Source organism: Anomaloglossus baeobatrachus, chromosome 3, assembly GCF_048569485.1.
Source record: "Anomaloglossus baeobatrachus isolate aAnoBae1 chromosome 3, aAnoBae1.hap1, whole genome shotgun sequence".
NCBI lineage: Eukaryota > Metazoa > Chordata > Amphibia > Anura > Aromobatidae > Anomaloglossus > Anomaloglossus baeobatrachus.
Genome location: NC_134355.1, coordinates 680864948 through 680884952, shown reverse-complemented (window position 1 = coordinate 680884952; position 20005 = coordinate 680864948). Strand labels below are relative to the sequence as shown.

The 20005-nt window shown below is 52.3% G+C and overlaps 1 protein-coding gene across 3 annotated transcripts in view; it reads right to left on the bottom strand.

Moving 5' to 3' along the window:
* EPHX2 (epoxide hydrolase 2) overlaps nucleotides 1-20005 on the bottom strand; it is a 145945-nt gene that overhangs the window by 123701 nt on the left and 2239 nt on the right. For 2 of the 3 annotated variants that reach the window (XM_075341301.1, XM_075341300.1), the window contains exon 2: nucleotides 7056-7140. In XM_075341301.1, the coding sequence (XP_075197416.1) occupies nucleotides 7056-7140 (85 nt within the window). Of the gene's footprint in view, nucleotides 1-7055; nucleotides 7141-9483; nucleotides 9687-20005 lie in introns of those variants that run through there. The other variant, XM_075341302.1, reaches the window with a different exon arrangement.

Below are 20005 nucleotides of genomic sequence, written 5' to 3'. Positions count from 1 at the left end.
GAAAACCGTTCTGCCGAGGACATTGCGCAACCTGGCACTGCTGGACAAGATGAGGAGGAGCTCACCCAAGGTTCCTCAACGAGCCAGATGCCAGCCCTCCGCTCTGAAAGGGACAGTGAATCGCCTAGCTCTGCAGCGTGCCGCAGATCACCACGTGCCATTCCACCGAGCCTGGGAGGCTCGGATAGCCTTCTTCAAATGGCTATGGCCCTTCTCCAGGCTGGAGACCAGAAGGGCTACAAGGAACTCCTGGCAGAGCGCAGGGCAGAGCGGCAGGCAGCGCGTGACGCTGAGGCTGCGGAGCGGCACGCAGAGCGTGAGGCTGCGGAGCGAGAGCGGCAGGCAGCGCGTGAAGAGCGAGAGCGAGAGCGACAGGCAGACCGTGACTACCAGCTGCAGCTAGCTCAGCTCCGGCCCTCATCAGCCACACGTGACCTTCGAGACACCAAACTTCCAAAGGTCCGTGTTGAGGACTTCCCAGTGCTGGAGAAGGATGGAGACTTGGACTCTTTCTTGACTGCTTTTGAACGGACTTGCCTGCAGCACCATCTGGACAAGGACCAGTGGGCCAAATACCTGACCCCCCGTTTAAGGGGTAAGGCCCTGGATATCCTTGGTGACTTGCCTGCTGAGGCAGATCAGGGCTACGACACCATCAAGCGGGCCCTGATCCAACAGTACAACCTCACTCCAGAGTCCTACCGCAAGAAGTTCCGGAGCCTACAGAAGGGACCAAAGGACTCCTGGGCTGACCACCGGCGGGCACTTGCCCGAGCTGCCGACCACTGGACCCAAGGCCTGCAGCTTTCCACCGGACCGGAGATCCTGGACTTGTTCATCACGGAGCAACTCTTGTGGAACTGCCCTGAGGATCTCCGCCAGTTCATCCGAGACCAGAAGCCAAAGGGGTCCACGGCTACAGCTGCCCTTGCCGATGACTACACCAACAACCGGGCCCCTGAGGCCAGGAGAGCGGCCACCAGCAGCACCTGGAGAGGGGGTAAGATGAATTCTGCGACTGCCCCACCTGCCCCTAGACTGCAGGGGGTGTCCCCCTCAACTCCCCTCTCCAGGCCCGTGGCGGAACCAAGACGGTGCCACCAGTGCAACCTACCTGGACACTTCAAGGCCATGTGCCCTCAGCGTCCCAAGGCCCCGGCTCCGTCCCCGTCCCAAGGGCCGCCCAAGGTGTATTGTGTGGGTGGGGGTGGTGGTAGGTCCCTGGACAGCTTCCAACCTGTCACCGTCGGCCGGTCTGTGACCATAGGACTGCGAGACAGCGCCTCGGAGGTGACTCTGGTGCGGCCTGAGATGGTGTCCCCCCAAGACTTGATCCCTGGAAAAACCCTCGCTGTCTCCGGGATTGGAGGCACTGACCCGGCGCTGCCTGTTGCTGACATTTATGTGGACTGGGGCGCAGGGCGGGGGGTGAGGGAGGTGGGGGTAACTGATCGGATCCCTGCAAACGTGCTACTTGGGACAGATTTGGGGCAGATAACCTCCCAGTTTGGGCCCCCCCCAAGGGCTGAACCTTCAGCCCGTACTGACATGACTCCTAACAATGTTAATGTGTTATCTATGAATGATGTAAGGGAGGAGGGAGTGAACTCTGATATCTCTGCTTGCATAGACACCATAGACACACACTCAGCTGCAGCTGTGACAGGGGAGGGGGTCAGAGAAAGGTGTGACAATGCCTCTACAAGTAACCAGCCTGTGAGCTGGGATCTGTTGCCCTCTGCAGGGATAAGCAGAGAGCAGGGTGCTGCAGGGGGAGGACCAGTGTGTGGGGTGGGGGCTACCACAGCAAATGTGGAGTCCCCAGAGATTTCACAGCGGGGTTCTGTTGCTGCAGGAGGGGAACAGGCAGGTGAGATTGGGGCCGGTCCAGGAGCGGAAGTGCTCCCAGGTAAGATCTCGGTGCATGGTTCCCCCACAACCGGGGTGTCAGGAAGCCAGGTAGGTCTGCCTGAACCGGCGACTTGGTCAGGAACGGAGGAGGAGCAGGCACGACCCACGGTCGCAGCGGCTGTGGCCGCTGTCACCCGCAGTGGGAGTGCTGGAAGCCAAGGGGCCTCCCGGAGGTCCGATAGCTCTTCCCCTTCTGACCAAGTGGCAGCCGAGTCAGGTGGAGGCCAGGACACAGGTCCCGGGGTACTGACTGAAGATGTGACAGTCTCGTCGATTCTGGCCACATCTAGTCAGGGGTTTCAGGCAGCGTTAGAAGCTGACGACAGCCTGAAAGCTCTTAAGGAGCAGGCGGCACAGCCTCCCTCGGACTCGGACCCGGAGCGAGTGGTCTGGGACCAAGGACGGCTGTACCGGGCCACGGTCCAGCAGGGTTCACCGGAGGCGTGGCCCAGGGACCGACAGTTAGTGGTACCCTATCCGTTCCGGACGGAGTTGTTGCGGATCGCACATGAGATTCCGATGGCCGGACACCTAGGGATCGCTAAGACCAAGGCCAGGTTAAACCAGCATTTCTACTGGCCAAAAATGGGGGCCGATGTGGCTGCCTACTGCCGTTCGTGTGAAACCTGTCAGAGAGTGGGGAAGGCGGGGCCACGCCCCAAAGCCCCACTGGTATCTCTGCCCATCATCGATGAGCCTTTCAGGAGGGTGGCTGTGGATCTGGTCGGCCCGCTGGCCATCCCCAGCAGCTCCGGGAAACGCTTCATACTGACGGTAGTGGACTATGCCACCCGGTACCCAGAAGCAGTGGCCTTGTCGTCCATTCGGGCTGACAAGGTGGCCACCGCATTGCTGGAGATTTTCTCCCGAGTGGGTTTTCCCCAGGAGATGCTCACTGACCGGGGGACCCAATTCATGTCCCAGCTGATGGAGGCCCTCTGTAAGCAAGTCCAGGTGCGACATCTGGTGGCCAGCCCGTACCATCCACAGACTAATGGCCTGTGCGAGCGGTTTAATGGCACCTTAAAGCAGATGCTTAAGATGTTGGTCGACTCCCATGGGCGTGACTGGGAGCGGTATCTCCCACACCTGTTATTTGCTTACCGGGAGGTTCCACAGGCCTCAACAGGATTCTCACCGTTTGAGCTCCTGTACGGGCGACGTGTGCGGGGCCCCCTGGCTCTGGTGAAAGAGGCTTGGGAAGGGGATTTGGCCACCCCTGGAGTGTCGGTTATCGAGTATGTCATGCGCTTCCGGGACAAAATGCAGGCCTTGACGCAACTGGTACACGACAATATGGCTCAAGCCCAGGCCGATCAGAAGCGTTGGTACGACCAGAACGCTTGTGAGAGGACCTACCAAGTGGGTCAAAAGGTGTGGGTACTGGTCCCCGTACCACAGGACAAGCTTCAGGCAGCCTGGGAAGGCCCATACCTCGTGTACCAGCAGCTCAACCCTGTGACGTACCTGGTCACCCTGGACCCTGCCCGTGGAAGGCGGAAGCCCTTCCATGTGAACATGATGAAGGCATATCATGAGCGGGAGGCATGTGCGCTCCCCGTGTGCAACCTGCCCGAGGAGGGAGAAGCGGAAACCCTCTTGGATATGCTAGCCCAGGTTAGGGCAGGCGGATCCATTGAGGATGTGGAGGTTGGCCACCAGCTCTTGGAGGACCAACGGTCCCAGCTGTGGGCCACCCTACACCCCTTCCGGGGGTTGTTTACCAACCAGCCCGGAAGGACTGACTTGGCTGTCCATCACGTGGACACTGGGGATCATCCCCCGATCCGGCGTTCAGCATATCGGGTCTCCCTGGAGGTGCAGCAACACATGCGCCAGGAGATTGACGAGATGCTGAAGCTGGGGGTGATCCAGGCATCCAACAGCGCTTGGGCCTCGCCTGTAGTCCTCGTCCCTAAGAAGGACCGAACCACTCGGTTCTGCGTGGACTACAGGGGGCTCAATGCTGTCACGGTCGCCGATGCGTACCCAATGCCACGCATCGATGACCTGCTCGATCAGTTGGCCGGGGCTCAGTACCTGACCATCATGGATCTGAGCCGGGGATATTGGCAGATCCCCCTGACTCGCAAGGCCAGGGAACGCTCTGCCTTTATTACCCCATTTGGACTGTACGAGTCCACGGTGATGCCATTCGGGATGAGGAATGCCCCTGCCACTTTCCAGCGGATGGTCAACACCCTGCTCAAGGGACTTGAAGGGTACGCGGCCGCGTACCTAGATGACATTGCCGTCTTCAGTCCCACCTGGGAGGACCACCTAGAGCATCTAGCACAGGTGCTCAGGCGGGTCCACCGGGCAGGTTTGACCATCAAGCCGGGAAAGTGTCAGCTGGCCATGAGCGAGGTCCAGTACCTCGGTCACCGGGTAGGTGGGAGAACACTGAAGCCCGAGCCTGAGAAAGTGGAAGCCATCGCATCCTGGCCCACCCCCAGGACCAAGAAGCAGGTGATGTCCTTCTTGGGGACCGCTGGGTACTATAGGAGGTTTGTTCCATGCTATAGTAGCCTGGCAAAGCCCTTGACGGACCTCACCAAGAAGAAGCTGCCCTCTGCAGTCGATTGGACAATGGACTGCGAGACAGCCTTCCGGGCCCTAAAGGACGCCCTGTCCAGCCCGCCCGTGCTACAGGCAGCCGACTTCACGCGGCCGTTTGTAGTACAGACCGACGCCAGTGACTTCGGCCTCGGTGCGGTGCTCAGCCAGGTGGACTCTGCGAGCCAAGAGCACCCAGTCTTGTACCTGAGCAGGAAGCTGTTACCAAGGGAAGTTGCCTATTCCACGATGGAGAAGGAGTGCCTGGCCATAGTGTGGGCCCTGCAGCGTCTGCAACCCTATCTATACGGGCGCCACTTCATCGTGGAGACGGACCACAATCCCCTCAGCTGGTTGCACACCGTCTCTGGGACGAATGGGCGATTGTTGCGATGGAGCCTTGCGCTCCAGCAATACAACTTCACCATTCGCCACAAAAGGGGCCGTGACCACGGTAACGCAGACGGGCTGTCCCGACAAGGAGAGGTCGCGGACGGGCGCACGGGGGAACACCGGAGTGTGCTGCCCCCTAGCGCCCTCAAAAGGGGGGAGGTGTGAGGCAAATCCCGGGATATGAAGATGAATTATGACTCCAGTCATAATCCCTCATCACTCCCTGGCAGTGCCCCCTCCCTTCTTGTTCTCAGTGTTCCACTTACACCTCCATGGCCATGTCCTGTGATATGGAGATGAGGTGGTGTGGGAACAATGGACACAGGATGACTCCCTGCCGTCACCCTGTAGTAGGAGCTGCTAGCTAGTTAGCAAGGCTATGGAAATAGCCAGACAGAACGACTCCAGTAAAAAATGGTTCATATCTCGCAAGCCATATTTCCGATAAATATGGCAACCATAAAAATGGTGTCTCCGCATGCGGACGATGCCGGCACACCCTTTTTATGGGAGCAGGACATTGGGAAATGCCCCAGGCGTGATATCAGCCAATGGGGAACTGGCAGACAGGTCATGAGTCCCCTCGTTCTGTAGCTAAATTCATAACTGTCACAATGAGAGCATTGGCGTCCGCCTACGACGCTCCCAGGCAAAGTTATGGCCCATATTCCATGTTGTGGATTGTCCATAACTCAAGCCAGGGGTGGAGCAGTGCTCCCTGTGAGGTCACGAAGGTAGGAGGGGACCTGGATTTGCCCAGGTTGATAACCCTACTTCGGCCATTTTCCAGTGGTCTTTTCGCTGGGGGCACGTGTAGGAAACATCTGTGGGAAGGATCCTAGAAACCTGGGTACAGCGCCCCCCTGTGGCCAGACGCAACAAGGTAACTGCTGGAACTGTGTATGCCTGTTTGTAACCCATGCTTTGATTGTAACTGTACTCTGACATATGTATATTCTGTAGATTCCCTATTGTATATATTGTAGTTTCTAGTGTGCTTTAGGCTGATTAAATTATATAATTAATCTTGGGCTGTTCTGTTATCTCGATCTTGAATCCCACGTCTGTGTGTTCGGCTAATAGTTACCGTAAATCGGTTGGTGGCAGCGAATTGTGCCAAGGATTATTGTGGGGAGGCCAGTGAGATTCGGGGAGATTTTATATATTCCGCCCGCGGAGGTCGGGGGAATATATACCTTACTCTCACCGGGGACCCTTCAATAATCGGCATAAGTAGTATAGCGGCCTCCTTGCTTATTGTCGGGCAATTCCATAATTGGCCTGACTATAAGAGGGGCGCTAGAGAGCGCGTCACGTGCTCTGTCTGTCGGTCGGGAGGTATAAAGGAGGGGTGACCCCCACTTGTTACCCCCCGATTGTGACGTACTGGTAGCCAGCGCGGGGGATTTCTGAGTGACCCCCCCGGTGGTTTGTGACACCGCTCATCACTAGTTACCAGTACTGAGCACCTGAGCATGGTAGTGCCCGCTCATCACTAGTTACCAGTACTGAGCACCTGAGCATGGTAGTGCCCACTCATCACTAGTTACGAGTACTGAGCACCTGAGCATAGTAGTGCCCGCTCATCACTAGTTACCAGTACTGAGCACCAGAGCATGGTAGTGCCCGCTCATCACTAGTTACCAGTACTGAGCACCCGAGCATGGTAGTGCCCGCTCATCACTAGTTACCAGTACTGAGCACCCGAGCATGGTAGTGCCCGCTCATCACTAGTTACGAGTACTGAGCACCTGAGCATGGTAGTGCCCGCTCATCACTAGTTACCACTACTGAGCACCTGAGCATGGTAGTGCCCGCTCATCACTAGTTACCAGTACTGAGCACCCGAGCATGGTAGTGCCCGCTCATCACTAGTTACCAGTACTGAGCACCCGAGCATGGTAGTGCCCGCTCATCACTAGTTACCAGTACTGAGCACCCGAGCATGGTAGTGCCCGCTCATCACTAGTTACCAGTACTGAGCACCTGAGCATGGTAGTGCCCGCTCATCACTAGTTACCAGTACTGAGCACCTGAGCATGGTAGTGCCCGCTCATCACTAGTTACCAGTACTGAGCACCCGAGCATGGTGGTGCCCGCTCATCACAGGTGAAGACTAGTCTGGTCCACACAGCTCATGCACATGACTTGTTGTTTCATGGACACAATGCCCCTCCAATGTTTCGCCATCTTACCTGAGAGAATGGTATCTGTCCCCTCTCCGCCCGGGCGAACGATCCATCTGAGCCGCTCTTTGCAAACACCTTCACCAGGAATCCTCTGTAAGAAAACAAGTCTAAATGTGACATTTCCTTTTAGGCTATATGCACACGCTGCAGTTTTTTTTAACTGCACCCAAACTGCATCTTGTCCCAGAGAGCCTGGATATGTAAAAAAAAAAAAAAAAAGTTTATAATGATGGTGCGTTTCTTGCGCGTTTTTTGGTGCGTTTGTGAACTCTGAATTTGATGGGGGGGTTTTTATGTTTTTATGAAAATATAGTTATGGGTGGACCGGACTGTGAAGTCCCACCCCGGGGGGTTGAAAGGCACCTGTGGGGGTCGGACACTCGGGAAATAAAAAAAATAAATAAATAAAGCAAAATTAAAGAAAAAAATAATAAAGCTAGATTTACTTACCAAGTCACCTGCGCGGCTGCACACTGCTCCCACAGCCACTCATTCTTCTTCTTCCAGGGCCGCTCATTAGGCTCATGCATATTCACTGCTTTCCCTGCCCACCGGCGTCTGTGATTGGTTGCAGTCAGACAGTGCCCCCAGCCAGTGTGACAGCCTGTCTGACGCTTCCAATCACAGACCCAGTCTACAGGTCAATAGTGTATAGTAAAAATAAATACATGTTTAAAAAACGGTGTGTGGTGACCCCCAATTTTGATGAATAGCCAAGATAATGCCAGACAGTTGGGGGCTGGTATTCTAAGGCTGGGGAGATCCACATTATTGGGAGCCCCCCAGCCTAAAAATATCAGCCTGCCACAACCCCAGCACTTTATCTGGCTCTTGCTGATTGCCCTGGTGCGGTGGCATTTGGGGTAATAAGGGGTTAATAACAGCTCACAGCTGCCACTAAGAACTAGACTAGTAATGGGAGATGTCTATGAGACCCCCCCATCACTAATCTGTAAGTGAAAAGAAATAAACACAAACACCCAAAAAAGTCCTTTATTTGAAATAAAATACAAAGAAAGACCCTCTGTCACCCTTTTATTAACCCCAAAAACGTCCCTGCAGGTCCAACGCAATCCACATGAGGTCACACGATCCACTGACAAGCGGGACCCGGCTGGCAGCAGTGACATCACTCAGTTCACTGGAGGTCAGGCCCGGAGTTCTCATGGTATGACCTCCGGTGACCAGAGTACAGCACTCCGGTCACCGCAACACCCCCCCCTCAGCCGGCATGGTCAATGTTAAAGGGCTGGTGGGGTGCAGGGCCCAGCCCTGCACTTTAATAGTGACAGTGCCGGTCAGGGGTCTGGGAGTGTGAGGTTGCCCCACACCCCCCCTCTCCATTACCGGCACTGGAGTATGACCTCCAGTGAACTGAGTGACGTCACTGGTACCAGCCGGGTCCCACTTGTCAGCGTTTCCTGGAGCCTGGAGAGATCGGATATGTGTTCGGTCTCTCCAGGCTCAGATGTAGCAGAGCTGAATCGTCGTGGGACCTCATGTGGATTACGTCAGACATGCAGGGATGTTTTGGGGGTTAATAAAGGGCTTAAAGAAGGTCTTTATTTGTGTTTTATTTCAAATAAAGGATTTTTGGGGTGTTTGTGTTTATTTCTTTTCACTTACAGATTAGTGATGGGGGGGGGTCTCAGACACCTCCCATTACTAATCTAGGGCTTAGTGTCAGCTGTGAGCTGAGACTAACCCCTTATTACCCTGATTGCCACCGCACCAGGGCATTCGGGAAGCGCCAGATAAAGTGCTGGGGTTGTTGTATTTAATGGATGCGACTATCCTGGGCGGCTGCAGGCTGATATTTTTAGGCTGGGGGGCTCCCAATAACCATGGGTCTACCCAGGCTGAGAATACCAGCCCCAAGCTGTCTGGATTTATATTGGTTGGTTATCACAATTGGGGGGATTGCACGCCGTTTCTTTTACATGTATTTATTTTTACTGTAGGCTATAGACCCGCAGACCGGGTCTGTGATTGGAGGCGTCAGACAGGCAGTCACACAGGCTGGGGGCAACCAATCACAGATGCCGGTGGGCGGGGAAAGCAGTGAATATGTATGAGCCTAATGAGTGGTCCCGAAAGAAGAATGAGAAGCAGTGCGACAGCCACGCCGGTGATTCGATAAGTATGAAGCGCTTGCTGCTACCGCCTTTGCGCCAGATTCTAGTCCCCATAGATCATATGGGGACCGGCATCGGGACAGATACTGGGGATCGGCGAATCCTCCCATCATTAGTGAGAAATGCAGGGACAGAACGCAAGAAGATAAAACATGCTGGATTTTTTTGACAGACGTTTGTCACAAATAAATTGCAGACAAAAAACTGCACCAAACAAGGCAACAAAAACTGCAGCATGCGCATATAGCCTTAGACTGAGTCACACGGGCGCTGACCATCTCAACGGAGCTCTGACCCACCTGAGTATATGGGTAACAGTTAACTGAAAGTGGACAACCCCTTCAATGATATAACCTTTTTTCACGTTTTTCCCTCTTCTGTGTCATGTGACTCAGTGTTACAAGGTCTCCGGTGTGCCTGAAGGAGTCGGGGTATTACATTCGGTGTTCTCTCACACACACACTCTCTCATACTGGGCACTGGAAGCTCAGCATGGCTCCTCATGGCAAGTAATTCTCCGAGGATCTGAAAAAACTAAATTGTTGCTCTACATAAAGATGGCCGAGGTCTAGCACGGTGGCCAAGGTCTAGCACGGTGGCCAAGACCAGACAGCGGTATAACCAGACAGGATCCACTCAGAACTGGCCTCACCATGGCCGACCACAGGAGAGGAGTGCACGAGCTCAGTGTCATATCCAGAGGTCGTCTGTTCAGAATTGATGTGAGTGCTGCCAGCATTACTGCAGAGGCTACAAGGGTGGGGGTCCGCCTGTCAGTGCTCAGACCATACACCGCACACTGCAGAGGTTACAGGGGTGGGGGGGATCGCCTGTCAGTGCTCAGACCATACACCGCACACTGCAGAGGTTATAGGGGTGGGGGGGTCCACCTGTCAGTGCTCAGACCATACACCGCACACTGCAGAGGTTACAGGGGTGGGGGGGTCCACCTGTCAGTGCTCAGACCATACACCGCACACTGCAGAGCGTACAGGGGTGGAGGGTCCACCTGTCAGTGCTCAGACCATACACCGCACACTGCAGAGGTTATAGGGGTGGGGGATCCAACTGTCAGTGCTCAGACCATACACCGCACACTGCAGAGGGTACAGGGGTGGGGTGTACGCCTGTCAGTGCTCAGACCATACACCGCACACTGCAGAGGTTATAGGGGTGGGGGGCCCAACTGTCAGTGCTCAGACCATACACCACACACTGCCGAGGGTACAGGGGTGGAGGGTCCACCTGTCAGTGCTCAGACCACACACCGCACACTGCAGAGGTTATAGGGGTGGGGGGTCCAACTGTCAGTGCTCAGACCATACACCGCACACTGCAGAGGTTACAGGGGTGGGGGGTCCACCTGTCAGTGCTCAGACCATACACCGCACACTGCAGAGGTGATAGGGGTGGGGGGTCCACCTGTCAGTGCTCAGACCATACACCCACACTGCAGAGGTTACAGGGGTGGGGGGTCCACCTGTCAATGCTCAGACCATACACCACACACTGCAGAGGATACAGAGGTGGGGAGGTCCACCTGTCAGTGCTCAGACCATACGCCACACATTGCATCACATTGCTCTGATGGCTGTTGTCCCAGAAGGAAGCCTCTTCTAAAGATGATGCACAAGAAAGCTGCAGTTTGCTGAAGGCAAGCAGACTAAGGACATGGATTACTGGAACCGTCCTGTGGTCTAATGAGACCAAGAAAAACTTATTTGGTTCAGATGGTGTCAAACGAGTGTGGCGATAACCAGGTGAGGAGAACAAAGACAAGTGTGTCCTGCCTACAGTCAGGCATAGTGGTGGAGGGTCATGGTTTTCGACTACATGAGTGTTGCCGGCTGTGGGGAGCAACAGTTTGAGGGAACCATGAATGACAACATGTACTGTGGTATACTGAAGCGGAGCAGGATCCCCTCCATTCATATTCCAACATAATGACCCCAAACACCTCCAGGACCACCACAACCTCGGTAAAGAAACTGAGGGCAAAGCTGCTGGGCCGGCCGAGTGTCTCCAGACCTAAACTCGATGGAGCATCTGTGGAGCATCCTCAAAAAGAAGGTGGAGGAGCGCAAGGTCTCTACTATCCACCAGCTCCGGGATGCCGTCATGGAGGATGAAGAGGATCCAGTGGCTCCTGTGAAGTGCTAGTGACCTCCAAGCCCAAGAGACTTAAGGCAGAGCTGAAAAATAATGGCGGCCACACAAAATATTGACACTTTGGCCATTATCACTTAGGGGTGTACTCACTTTTGTTACTAGTGGGATAGACATTAATGGCTGTGGATTGCGTTATTTACACTGTTATACAAGCTGCGCACTGACACTGCACATTGCATCACAGGGTCAGATCTGCAGCGATGTCCCAAGGAAAGATAGAATAAAAAATTTTCAAACATGTGAGGGGTGAAAAAAAATCAAAAAGCCATCTCACATCAAATCAAAACACATTACACGGCCGCGGTGCGGAAGCACATTGCAAAGAAAACAAAATCGTTCTCCCTCTTACTAAACTTTCTCCAATCCATCCTGAATGCAGCAGCCAGGGTCGTATTTCTGTCCAGCCAGTACACTGGTGCCTCCTCCCTGTGCCAGCTATTGCACTGGTTACCCATCCAGTACAGAATACAATATAAACTTATCGCTCTCACCCACAAAGCTCTCCGCAGTTCTGCACCACCTTATATCTCCTTCCTAAGCTCTATGACCCTATCTGTGCACAAGATTTAAAGGGGTGGTCCACTACTAAGCATAAGTGGTCACATCGGTGTAAAACTCATAGGGAAGGATTTTCTCAAATACCTTGTGTAGTACATTGAGTGGGCTGTGGGTGGGTGATGTTTCGTCACTCGTCACAGCCCGGCATAGCTCCTGCTTGCGGCATTCTGCATGCTGGGCTGTGATAAGCGGTGAAACGCCGCCCATAGCCCAGTCAATGGGGCCGGCCTCGGTGATGCCAGGTCAACAGGAAGTTGACGTGACATCACCTGATCTCAGAGGTCATGGAGCCTGGGGGTCACTTGATGGAGAGGAGCAGACCACAATAGCGCCGCTCAGAGGCAGAATATACTACACAAGGTATTTAAGAAAAGCCTTCTATATGAGTTTTACAGCAAGTGTGGCCGCTGAGTAGTGAACCATCCCTTTAAATATTGTGCAGAACGGAGGGCATGGGAAGGGTCATAGAGATTAGGAAGGAGATATAAGGTGGTGCAGAACAGTGGAAAGCTTTGTGAGTGAGAGTAATAAGTTTATATTGTAGTCTGTACTGGATGGGTAACCAGTGCAATGGCATGGCTGGCACAGGGTGGAGGCATCTATGTAGCTGCTGGATAGAAATGTGACCAATCGTGCCACTCAAAGGCAGAATAAACTATACAACGTATTTGAGAAAAGCCTTCTCTATGAGTTTTACAGCAAGTGTGGTCTCTGAGTAGTGAACCATCCCTTTAAATCTTGTGCAGAATGGAGGACACAGGAAGGATCATAGATTAGGAAGGAGGTATAAGGTGGTGCAGAACTGTGGAAAGCTTTGTGGGTGAGAGTGATAAGTTTATATTGTATTCTGTACTGGATGAGTAACCAGTGCAATGGCTGGCACAGAGTTGAGGCATCCGTGTAGCTGCTGGACAGAAATGCGACCCTGGCTGTGACCAAGAGCGCCGCTCAGAGGCAGAATCTACTAGACAAGGTATTTGAGAAAAGCCTTCTATATGAGTTTTACAGCAAGTGTGGCCGCTGAGTAGTGAACCATCCCTTTAAATCTTGTGCAGAACAGAGGGCATGGAAATGGTCATAGAGATTAGGAAGAAGATATAAGGTGGTGCAGAACTGTGGAGAGCTTTGTGGGTGAGTAATAAGTTTATATTGTATTCTGCACTGGATGGGTAACCAGTGCAATGGCTGGCACAGGGTGGAGGCATCTGTGTAGCTGCTGGATAGAAATGCGACCAATCGTGCCACTCAGAGGCAGAATAAACTATACAACGTATTTGAGAAAAGCCTTCTCTATGAGTTTTACAGCAAGTGTGGTCTCTGAGTAGTGAACCATCCCTTTAAATATTGTGCAGAATGGAGGGCACAGGAAGGATCATAGATTAGGAAGGAGGTATAAGGTGGTGCAGAACTGTGGAAAACTTTCTGGGTGAGAGTGATAAGTTTATATTGTATTCTGTACTGGATGAGTAACCAGTGCAATGGCTGGCACAGGGTTGAGGCATCCGTGTAGCTGCTGGACAGAAATGCGACTCTGGCTGTGACCAAGAGTGCCGCTCAGAGGCAGAATCTACTAGACAAGGTATTTAAGAAAAGCCTTCTCTATGAGTTTTACAGTGAGTGGGGCTACTGTGTACTGAACTATCCCTTTAAATCTTGTGCAGAATGGAGGGCATGGGAAGGGTCATAGAGATTAGGAAGGAGATATAAGTTGGTGCAGAACTGGAGAGCTTTGTGGGTGGGAGTGATAAGTTTACATTGTATTCTGTACTGGATGGGTAACCAGTGCAATGGCTGGCACAGGGTGGAGGCATCCGTGTAGCTGCTGAATAGAAATACGACCAATAGCACCACTCAGAGGCAGAATATACTACACAAGGTATTTGAGAAAAGCCTTCTATATGAGTTTTACAGCGAGTGTGACCACGGAGTAGTGAACCATACCTTTAAATCTTGTGCAGAACGGAGGGCATGGAAATGGTCATAGAGATTAGGAAGAAGATATAAGGTGGTGCAGAACTGTGGAGAGCTTTGTGGGTAATAAGTTTATATTGTATTCTGTACTGGATGGGTAACCAGTGCAATGGCTGGCACAGGGTGGAGGCATCTGTGTAGCTGCTGGACATAAATGCGACCAATAGCAACACCCAGAGGCAGAATGTAGTACACAAGGTATTTGAGAAAAGCCTTCTATATGAGTTTTACAGCGAGTGTGACCGCTGAGTACTGAACCATCCCTTTAAAGCTAGTGCAGAACGGAGGGCATGGGAAAGTCATAGAGATTAGGAAGAAGATATAAGGTGGTGCAGAACAGTGGAGAGCTTTGTGGGTGAGTAATAAGTTTATATTGTATTCTGCAGTGGATGGGTAACCAGTGCAATGGCTGGCACAGGGTGGAAGCATCTATGTAGCTGCTGGACAGAAATGCGACCCTGGCTGTGACCAATAGCGCCGCTCAGAGGCAGAATCTACTAAACAAGGTATTCAAGAAAAGCCTTTTATATGAGTTTTACAGCGAGTGTGACCACGGAGTAGTGAACCATCCCTTTAAATCTTGTGCAGAACGGAGTTCATGGGAAGGGTCATAGAGATTAAGAAGCAGATATAAGGTGGTGCAGAACTGGAGAGCTTTGTGGGTGAGAGTAATAAGTTTATACTGTATTCTGTACTGGATGGGTAACCAGTGCAATGGCTGGCACAGGGTGGAGGCATCCGTGTAGCTGCTGGACATAAATGCGACCAATAGCAACGCCCAGAGGCAGAATGTAGTACACAAGGTATTTGAGAAAAGCCTTCTATATGAGTTTTACAGCAAGTGTGACTGCTGAGTACTGAACCATCCCTTTAAATCTACTGCAGAACGGAGGGCATGGGAAGGGTCATAGAGATTAGGAAGGAGATATAAGGTGGTGCAGAACAGTGGAAAGCTTTGTGGGTGAGAGTAACAAGTTTATATTGTAGTCTGTACTGGATGGGTAACCAGTGCAATGGCTGGCACAGGGTGGAGGCATCCGTGTAGCTGCTGGACAGAAATGCGACCCTGGCTGTGACCAAGAGCGCCGCTCAGAGGCAGAATCTACTAGACAAGGTATTTGAGAAAAGCCTTCTATATGAGTTTTACAGCAAGTGTGGCCGCTGAGTAGTGAACCATCCCTTTAAATCTAGTGCAGAACGGAGGGCATGGGAAAAGTCATAGAGATTAGGAAAGAGATATAAGGTGGTGCAGAACAGTGGAAAGCTTTGTGGGTAATAAGTTTATATTGTATTTTGTACTGGATGGGTAACCAGTGCAATGGCTGGCACAGGGTGGAGGCATCCGTGTAGCTGCTGGACATAAATGCGACCAATAGCAACGCCCAGAGGCAGAATGTAGTACACAAGGTATTTGAGAAAAGCCTTCTATATGAGTTTTACAGCAAGTGTGACCGCTGAGTACTGAACCATCCCTTTAAATCTACTGCAGAACGGAGGGCATGGGAAGGGTCATAGAGATTAGGAAGGAGATATAAGGTGGTGCAGAACAGTGGAAAGCTTTGTGGGTGAGAGTAACAAGTTTATATTGTAGTCTGTACTGGATGGGTAACCAGTGCAATGGCTGGCACAGGGTGGAGGCATCCGTGTAGCTGCTAGACAGAAATGCGACCCTGGCTGTGACCAAGAGCGCCGCTCAGAGGCAGAATCTACTAGACAAGGTATTTGAGAAAAGCCTTCTATATGAGTTGTACAGCAAGTGTGGCCGCTGAGTAGTGAACCATCCCTTTAAATCTAGTGCAGAACGGAGGGCATGGGAAAAGTCATAGAGATTAGGAAAGAGATATAAGGTGGTGCAGAACAGTGGAAAGCTTTGTGGGTGAGAGTAATAAGTTTATATTGTATTCTGCACTGGATGAGTAACCAGTGCAATGGCTGGCACAGGGTGGAGGCATCTATGTAGCTGCTGGACAGAAATGCGACCCTGGCTGTGACCATTAGCGCCCCTCAGAGGCAGAATCTACTAGACAAGGTATTCAAGAAAAGCCTTTTATATGAGTTTTACAGCGAGTGTGACCACGGAGTAGTGAACCATCCCTTTAAATCTTGTGCAGAACGGAGTTCATGGGAAGGGTCATAGAGATTAGGAAGGAGATATAAGGTGGTGCAGAACTGTGGAGAGCTTTGTGGGTAATAAGTTTATATTGTATTTTGTACTAAATGGGTAACCAGTGCAATGGCTGGCACAGGGTGGAGGCATCTGTGTAGCTGCTGGACATAAATGCGACCAATAGCAACGCCCAGAGGCAGAATGTAGTACACAAGGTATTTGAGAAAAGCCTTCTATATGAGTTTTACAGCGAGTGTGACCGCTGAGTACTGAACCATCCCTTTAAATCTAGTGCAGAACGGAGGGCATGGGAAAGTCATAGAGATTAGGAAGGAGATATAAGGTGGTGCAGAACAGTGGAAAGCTTTGTGGGTGAGTATTAAGTTTATATTGTATTCTGCACTGGATGGGTAACCAGTGCAATGGCTGGCACAGGGTGGAGGCATCTATGTAGCTGCTGGACAGAAATGCGACCCTGGCTGTGACCAATAGCGCCCCTCAGAGGCAGAATCTACTAGACATGGTATTTAAGAAAAGCCTTCTATATGAGTTTTAAGGCGAGTGTGGCCACGGAGTAGTGAACCATCCCTTTACATCTTGTGCAGAACGGAGGGCATGGGAAGGGTCATAGAGATTAGGAAGGAGATATAAGGTGGTGCAGAACTGTGGAGAGCTTTGTGGGTGAGTATTAAGTTTGTATTGTATTCTGCACTGGATGGGTAACCAGTGCAATGGCTGGCACAGGGTGGAGGCATCTATGTAGCTGCTGGACAGAAATGCGACCCTGGCTGTGACCAATAGCGCCGCTCAGAGGCAGAATCTACTAGACAAGGTATTCAAGAAAAGCCTTTTATATGAGTTTTACAGCGAGTGTGACCACGGAGTAGTGAACCATCCCTTTAAATCTTGTGCAGAACGGAGGGCATGGAAATGGTCATAGAGATTAGGAAGCAGATATAAGGTGGCGCAGAACTGGAGAGCTTTGTGGGTGAGAGTAATAAGTTTATACTGTATTCTGTACTGGATGGGTAACCAGTGCAATGGCTGGCACAGGGTGTAGGCATCCGTGTAGCTGCTGGACATAAATGCGACCAATAGCATCGCCCAGAGGCAGAATGTAGTACACAAGGTATTTGAGAAAAGCCTTCTATATGAGTTTTACAGCAAGTGTGGCCGCTGAGTACTGAACCATCCCTTTAAATCTAGTGCAGACCGGAGGGCATGGGAAAGTCATAGAGATTAGGAAGGAGATATAAGGTGGTGCAGAATAGTGGAAAGCTTTGTGGGTGAGTAATAAGTTTATATTGTATTCTGTACTGGATGGGTAACCAGTGCAATGGCTGGCACAGGGTGGAGGCATCTATGTAGCTGCTGGACAGAAAGGCAACCCTGGCTGTGACCAATAGCGCCCCTCAGAAGCAGAATCTACTAGACATGGTATTTAAGAAAAGCCTTCTATATGAGTTTTAAAGCGAGTGTGGCCACGGAGTAGTGAACCATCCCTTTACATCTTGTGCAGAACGGAGGGCATGGGAAGGGTCATAGAGATTAGGAAGGAGATATAAGGTGGTGCAGAACTGTGGAGAGCTTTGTGGGTAATAAGTTTATATTGTATTCTGTACTGGATGGGTAACCAGTGCAATGGCTGGCACAGGGTGGAGGCATCCGTGTAGCTGCTGGACAGAAATGCGACCAATAGCAACGCCCAGAGGCGGAATGTAGGACACAAGGTATTTGAGAAAAGCCTTCCCTACAAGTTGTACAGCGTTGTGGCCACTAATGCTGAGTAGTGAACACCCCCCCCCTTTACGAGTAGAATCCTCCATAATCTGAAACTCGCACCTCCGTGTCTAAGACTTCTCTCACGATGCACCAGTTTTCTGGAATGCACTACCCCAGACAATCCGACCAATACCTAGCCCACATATGGTTAGACATGCTTTAAAAACACATCTCTTCAGACCGGCCTATCACCTCTCTTCACTAACTCTCCCGTTCTCTAAATATCCAGGGTATGTGCAGTAATCGGAGCCGTGTGAGCCTGACCCTCCACATTACTTAGAAATCAATAATGTAAACACAGAAGTGATCGCGCCTCTGTTTGGAGAAGGATTTCTGCAGGTGAAGCACCTTGTGTATTTTAGTCTTTTCACGGTGACTCAGTAGTTTTTCCTGGTTCAGGCAGGAGACATTATAGCTAAGGGTTACATGCTCCTGGTTACATACATTAGCAAAGTGGCAGGTTCAGGATCTGTGCACCCTGCCGCCCGTACCCGTGACTGCTCTTACAGGGTGACTAATCAGTGCTGGTGAAGGCAGCTGTAGGTGTCTACTAGTGGACTTCCCCTTTAAGGATGGCTCTACACATTAAGATTATGTAGCGGATGTGCACTATTCAGCTTATAGCAGACAGCTCTCCGCCGTCTCCGGGCGTCCTGCACCGGGCACAGGCGCTGTCTTCTCTCCTCGTGCATCCATCCCGAGATCAGTGCCGGGCTGTAATAACACTGCACTTCTCACACTATTTCCGCCCAGCTTAGACTCCAGTTTATGGGTCCGGTGGTAGCAGCACAGCGAGGACTGCACTACATGCCCCCCCATCCCATATACGGGGCCTCCTCCAGTCATCCCCAAATTGTACACACGGCCTTCTCCCATCTCCTTGTATTCACTTTCTCATCTTCCCTCCCCCCCTCCTATAAGAGTCGCCCGTCCCGTCTCCCCTCCTATACGCGGTCCCAGTCCCATCTACCCCCCTCCTATACACTGTCCCCGTCCCTCCCCCTCTCCTATACACTATCCCCGACCCTCTCCTATACACTTCCCCCGTCCCTCTCCTATACACTGTCCCCGACCCTCTCCTATACACTGTCCCCGTCCTTCTCCTATACACTGTCCCCGTCCCTCTCCTATACACTGTCCCCGTCCCTCTCCTATACACTGTCCCCGTCCCTCTTCCATACACTGTCCCCGACCCTCTCCCATACACTGTCCCCGACCCTCTCCTATACACTGTCCCTGTCCCTCTCCTATACACTGTCCCCGTCCCTCTCCTATACACTGTCCCCGACCCTCTCCTATACACTGCCCCAGTCCCTCTCCTATACACTGTCCCCGACCCTCTCCTATGCACTGTCCCCGACCCTCCCCCTCTCCTATACACTGTCCCCGTCCCGCCCCCTCTCCTATACACTATCCCCGTCCCTCTTCCATACTGTCCCCGTCCCTCTTCCATACACTGTCCCCGACCCTCTCCTATACACTGTCCCCGACCCTCTCCTATACACTGTCCCCGACCCTCTCCTATACACTGTCCCCGTCCCTCTTCCATACACTGTCCCCGACCCTCTCCCATACACTGTCCCCGACCCTCTCCTATACACTGTCCCTGTCCCTCTCCTATACACTGTCCCCGTCCCTCCCCCTCTCCTATACACTGCCCCCGACCCTCCCCGTCTCCTATACACTGCCCCCGACTCTCTCCTATACACTGTCCCCGTCCCTCTGCTATACTGTCCCCGTCCCTCCCCCTCTCCTATACACTGTCCCCTCCCGCTCTCCTATACAATATACAAGCCCCTCTCCTATACACTGCCCCCGACCCCCTCCTATACACTGTCCCCGACCCTCTCCTATACACTGTCCCCGTCCCTCTCCTATACACTGTCCCTGTCCCTCTCCTATACACTGTCCCCTCCCCCTCTCCTATACACTGTCCCCTCCCCCTCTCCTATACACTGTCCCCGACCCTCCCCCTCTCCTATACACTGTCCCCGAACCTCTCCTATACACTGTTCCCGACCCTCTCCCTCTCCTATACACTGTCCCCTCCCCCTCTCCTATACACTGTCCCTGACCTTCTCCTATACACTGTCCCCGTCCCTCTTCTATACACTGTCCCCTCTCCCTCTCCTATACACTGTCCCCGACCTTCTCCTATACACTGTCTCCGACCCTCCCCTATACACTGTCCCCTCCCCCTCTCCTATACACTGTCCCCTCTCCCTCTCCTATAC